This window comes from Phragmites australis, chromosome 3, assembly GCF_958298935.1.
Source record: "Phragmites australis chromosome 3, lpPhrAust1.1, whole genome shotgun sequence".
NCBI classification, from domain to species: Eukaryota; Viridiplantae; Streptophyta; class Magnoliopsida; order Poales; family Poaceae; genus Phragmites; species Phragmites australis.
The window spans coordinates 17,012,594-17,018,274 of record NC_084923.1 but is presented as its reverse complement, the minus strand read 5'-3'; the positions used below and the strand labels follow the sequence as shown (position 1 = coordinate 17,018,274).

General features: G+C 51.7%; 1 protein-coding gene across 1 annotated transcript; it reads right to left on the bottom strand.

Moving 5' to 3' along the window:
* Positions 1 to 611: 611 nt before the first annotated feature.
* LOC133912446 (receptor-like protein kinase FERONIA) lies at positions 612 to 3,791 on the bottom strand. Its single transcript, XM_062355174.1, has one exon. It carries the CDS (start codon positions 3,543 to 3,545, stop codon positions 873 to 875), a length of 2,673 nt encoding a protein of 890 aa, XP_062211158.1. The 5' UTR covers positions 3,546 to 3,791; the 3' UTR covers positions 612 to 872.
* Positions 3,792 to 5,681: the final 1,890 nt, after the last annotated feature.

The following is a 5,681-nucleotide window of genomic DNA, read 5'->3' as shown; positions in this document are numbered from 1 at the left end:
GTGTAAAGGAGAGCCTAAGAAACTTTAGTAACAACTGACCAGAGAATGCCCAGACAATGGAATCACACAGGGGTAGTCCACTATGAACAGACAACAAATTCCCAGACAATGGAACTACACAGAGATTGGCTGATTTTACATTTTCATAACTGTACTGTGGAACAATATGATGGCAATGGCAAACATAACCCGCCATATGCCACATACAAAAATATTTGTGGCCCTAACACTGTATGAGCTGTCAGTAGGCACCATCACACAATCAACATCTGCCACATACAAAAATATTTGTGGCCCTAACACTGTATGAGCTTTCTACCCCACACCTCTAATCCAATGTGACGTGCTCACAACTTTGTACATAACAATCTGTCTAAAGGAAGAGGATATCAGCTATCTGCTCCGCTAATATAAAAACAAAAAAGCTGTTCGACCAATTTAGTTTGACAATTGACACATATATTTGTCTACAGGAAGACCCAGCTGTCAGCTCTGCTAATAATCTAAAATGATGTATCCCTCGATCCACTTAGATTGAAAATTGATATCAAGTGTAGCTGTTCAATTCAGAGTAAAAGACTCCTTCCTAACAGCACGTCACGCCACCAGCCAAAAAAAAAAGGGTACGTGCACATCAATTTCTCATGCAGTATTACTCGCTGGGTCAATAGCGGAGGTACAATACAAGCCAATAAGCATATAGTCATTACAACAGTGGAGAAAAGTACAGGGCAAGGTATAATATCTAATATGAAACAATTCTCTGACTTCTGGTCCGTAACTTTGAGAGAACATCAACAGCACAAACTCATGAAAATATGCTGATCGAATAAATTATGCCTGCGAGGTGACAAATGGAACAAGTTTTTACCTCACCGACCCTTGGGGTTCATGATCTGTGAGAAGACAGCGCTGGGCGTCAGCCCATCTGAGTCCACACTTGCGACACTTTGATCGCCCATGCTTATGGAAGTGGTTGTGGTTGTGGTGGTGCTTGATTCGATCAACGGGTCATTGGGATCCTTCTTCCCAACCATCATGAGGGGAGTGCCCTCGTCTGACATCCCACAACCAAGGCTTCCACTCTCCTCTGCGCTTTCCTGCATTTGAAGTGCAAACTCCAAGTTCCAAAGCACATCTCCCATTGAAGGTCGGTCAATGCCCTGATCGGAAACACACTTCTCAGCCGTCTCGGCAAACTTCTTGAAGCACTGTGGAGTAATCTTTCCCTTCAAGTAGGGATCAACAATCTGATCGAGAATGCCCTTCTTCTGGCAGTGCAATGCCCACTCCGCCAAGCTAACTTCTTCTTTTGGAAGCGTGGGGTTCAAGGCAGGCCGTGCACAGAGGACCTCAAACAGCACAACACCAAATGAGTAGACATCGGATTTCTCGGTGAGCTGCTGCCTGCGGAAGTATTCAGGATCAAGGTAACCAAAACTGCCCTTGACAACTGTGCTCACATGAGTGTGGTCCATAGATGGGCCAGTCTTGGACAGGCCAAAATCAGAAACCTTAGAGACCCAATTCTCATCCAGGAGGATGTTTGTTGTCTTCACATCACGGTGGATGATGGTGTGCTTTGCACCAGTGTGAAGGTAGTGAAGCCCACGAGCTGCACCAATGCAGATATCTAAGCGCTGCCTCCAGGTAAGTGGCGGATTCTGGGTCTTATACAGGTGCTCGCGCAGAGTTCCATGAGCCATGTAGTCATAGACTAGGATCATCTCATTCTTATCCTCGCAGTAACCAATTAGCGACACAAGATGACGGTGGCGGAGCTTGGACAACATTTCAATCTCAGTCTGGAACTCATGCACACCCTGCTCAGACAAAGGATTGCCACGCTTGATAGCCACCTTGGTTGTCCCCCCATCAATCTCACCACGATAAACTTTACCGAATCCACCCACACCAAGAATAAGGGACTCATCGAAGTTGTTTGTAGCAGCCTTGATCTCAGCAAAAGAGAAATGGCGGCACAGGTTGGATGGCAAAGATGAAGCATAGCTACCGGTAGTGTGCGACTTGGCTGAACTGGAAGTGTGTGAATTGCCATAAAGCGATAGCGGCAGCCAACCAGAATGACCATCACTCATGCCTGCATCCTTACCGGCATTCCTACGCCTGCAGATCACAAAGAAGCAGAAATATCCAAGCGCAAGAACCACCAAACCTCCAACCACTCCACCAACAATAGGCCCAACAGTTGATTTCTTCTTAGTTGCCCCGTCATCTGCCGTTGGTTCAACACTTGGGACTGGATTGAGCCCCACAAGGCTCCCATTACTAAGCTGTAGCTTGAACACCTCCATCCCATTGAGAATAGCATCATATATTTGTGGCTTTGAGTCAACATCCGGATGGAGAGCCACCCATAAATCCATGGCCCCTGAACCCAATGTGCTCACCACATAGTCCTGATACACCGGACTGCCAAGACCAGTAGTAGCACCACCCATGGTTGCCCATGCAATCACATCAGCACCCTTCATGGCTGTTTGATTGTTGATGTAAATGTCAAACACCCGCTGATTGGCCTTAGTGATAGGGCTTTGTATCTCACAGAAATGCAGCCTGACAAGGTAAAAGAAGCCAGCATCCACCTGCATGATCCATGTGAGATTGTAGTTCAAGTTCACATTCTTGTCCGGCCCCATTGAGCGCGCAGTGGAGTAGACATCCACCGGCGCCACATACTGCGGCACATTGTCCGGGTACGTGATGGTGACGTTGCTATCGTTCGGGTAGGTGACCCCAAACCCGGCGCCGTATATGTACAGTGAGTCGTCGTCCCAGGACCGGTAGCCGCCAGTGTCCCTGGAGGGGGAGATTGCCTGGCCCCCGACGTTTAACCGGTACATGGTCTGCATAGCAGCACCAGCATCGATCGGGAACGGCTGGGGGTTGCCGTCCCCAGTGATCATGTTCGGGGTGGAGATGTCGAAGAGGTCCGGGGAGGAGACGACCTCGATGCCGTTGATGAACGCGTATGCGTTGGGACGGCCCTTCTCCGGGGTGAAGGTGAGTTCGAGCGTCGGGGAGGTGACGTTGACGGAGAACTCCCGGACGAGGTAGTCGAAGTTGAGCGCGGTGGCGGTCTGGTATGCGCTGAAGTTGGAGAGGAGAGTGAACTTGCCCCCGGCGACGGAGACGGAGAAGAGCGCGTCGGCGGCGTCGCGATTTGTGTAGTTGGCCGGGTAGAAGTGGAGCCTGAGGAACTTACGACCAGGGCCGAGCGGGAAGGAGTAGGTGAAGGGGGACGCAGAAACCCGCGCAGTGAGGTAGGGCACCTGCGGCACCGAGGGGTTCTGCGTCGCCGCCGGGACGGCCGAGGCGAGGTTGCCAGGGGGAGCGTACTTGGAGCCCGCATCCCCGGTCCACACCCGCCCGTCCGTGTCGTTGCCCTGCCCCGTCGCGCCGCAGTCCAGCAGGATGTCGTCTCGCGGCACGAACGCGGTGGAGTTGCCGCCTCCCGCCGCTTGCGCCCACGCCACCGCCGCGCAGGCGGCCAGGAGCAGCGCGACTAGCCGAAAGGCTCTCATGGTGGGGTCCCTCTCACAGATCGGGCATCAAGCGGCGCCGCCGCGCCGATCTGGGGTGGAGCCGAGCGTTACGCGAGGCAGGGGAGGCGAGATTTGCTTGGAGCTTGGGGGAGGAGGAGGACAGAGGGGAATGTGGCAGGCAGCCGCAGACGGGGAGGAGGTGTGGTGGCGTTAAGGTGGGGGAAGCCTCGGGATTACGGGCGCGGCATTAAAGTGGGACAGGAGAGAGCCCGCTCGACTCTACCGCGCGGTCGCTTGCCCGCTCGCTCGTGCTGTCAACTCCATTTGTTACCGCCGCGCCGGTGCGGCATGCGTTTCCGGTGGTCTCACTGGCGGGTGGGGGCGGAATGGGTGGACCCCCTGCGCAGTGGCGAGGTGCTTGCGCGAGGGTGGGGTGGTGCGGGGAGTGGTGGACAGCTCACGAGCTGGCACTGTCGTGCTCAGCTAAGCTATCGTTGCGCGTCCCGTTTGGGGGTTACTGATGACTCTGGTTTCGGTTGGACTTTTTAGCTTTCCCGGCAGCGGCGACGCGGTGGTGGGAGTCGCGGCCATGTGCGGGTGCGGGGCCCGCCTGTCAGCGACCGTTGCCGGCCGCGGACGAGGAGAGGTTTTCATGAGGTCAGGTACTAACGCGCACCGTCTGTTAGTGTTGACAGCCGATTGGTTTTTTTTTTAAGGAATGCAGCCGACTGCTGAGTGGGCTCCAGTGACGCGTGGGTCCGGGCACAGGGCCCAGGAGTCAGCGAGTGTGACGGCCGAATGGCGGAGGCGACTCGAATGGCCAGGCTGCAAACGGCAGCAGGGCCAGCAGCTGCCAAATGCAAGCTGTGAGCCAGCCCGGCTCCGCGCGGGGCCCGCCGCTGATTGGTTGGTGCCCGACGCGCTTAGTCCGGTGACGGCGATGCATCGGACGTCCGGAATGGAGCGGGCCGCGGGTGGGCCCTACTAACGTGCATGGGTGTTCTGGATATCGTGACGCCCACCGCCCCTCCTCTAGCCTCGTGTCGTCTCCCCTGACGAGGTCGCTTTGACCCGCGCCCCTCTCGCGACTGGAACCGGTTCCTCTGACGTAGTTATTTTTACGTGAGGGACGTTGAAGTCGGGAGGAACGTCCGACGAGAATCAAACGGCTGTATTCGCTCAGTCGTTGCTCGGGGCTCGCTCACGCGTGGTCGGACGCTCGTTGGGGCTCGTTCGCGCGGGTTGGCTCGGCCTCGGCTGAGCTGAGCTCATGAGCGCTGCCGCTGCTAGCTGCTACAGTAAAAAAGCTAGATAAGTTGGCTATGCAAGTTAGAACTAATTCATTCACAATTTTGTAAAAATCATAGAAAAATAATTACAACTCGGAAAAATGTGAAATAAATTTTGTTAGTTTTGTATTCATCGGTCATACATGTTAAAAATATATGGGCTCATAAAAATGTTAAAAATTATGAAACAAATATTCAAATTTATATGAATGATGTATCTTTTAAATTTTCTTTATGAATTTTTATATTTCAAAATGAATTACAAGTCCAATCGAATGTTAAACAACCGAGGGCACCCAAAGGCATTTGTGACATTTCTTCACTGCGTTATATTGCTCTCAAAATTCCAAACAATATCGAAATAGTCATGATTTTTTTTTAAAAAAGTATGTTTTAGAGGATGCTATAATCTATCTCTCTAAAAAAATTCAACTCAAACCAATATGTTTACAATAAAAAAACATCATTCATACAAATATGAATATTTGTTTCATAATTTTTAACATTTTCATGAGCCCGCATATTTTTAACATGTATGACCGATGAATACAAAACTAACAAAATTTATTTCACATTTTTCTGAGTTGTAATTATTTTTCTATAATTTTTACAAGATTGTGAATGAACTAGTTCTAACTTGCATAGCCAGATTATCTAGCTTTTTACTGTAGCAGCTAGCAGCGGCAGCGCTCATGAGCTCAGCTCAGCCCAGGCCGAGCCAACCCGCGTGAACGAGCCCCAACAAGCGTCCGACCACGCGTGAGCGAGAGCCCTGAGCAACGACCGAACGAGCACAACCATTTGATTCTCGTCGGACGTTCCTCCCGGCTTCAACGTCCCTCTGACGTAAAAACGACTACGTCAGAGGAACCGGTTCCCTCGCGAC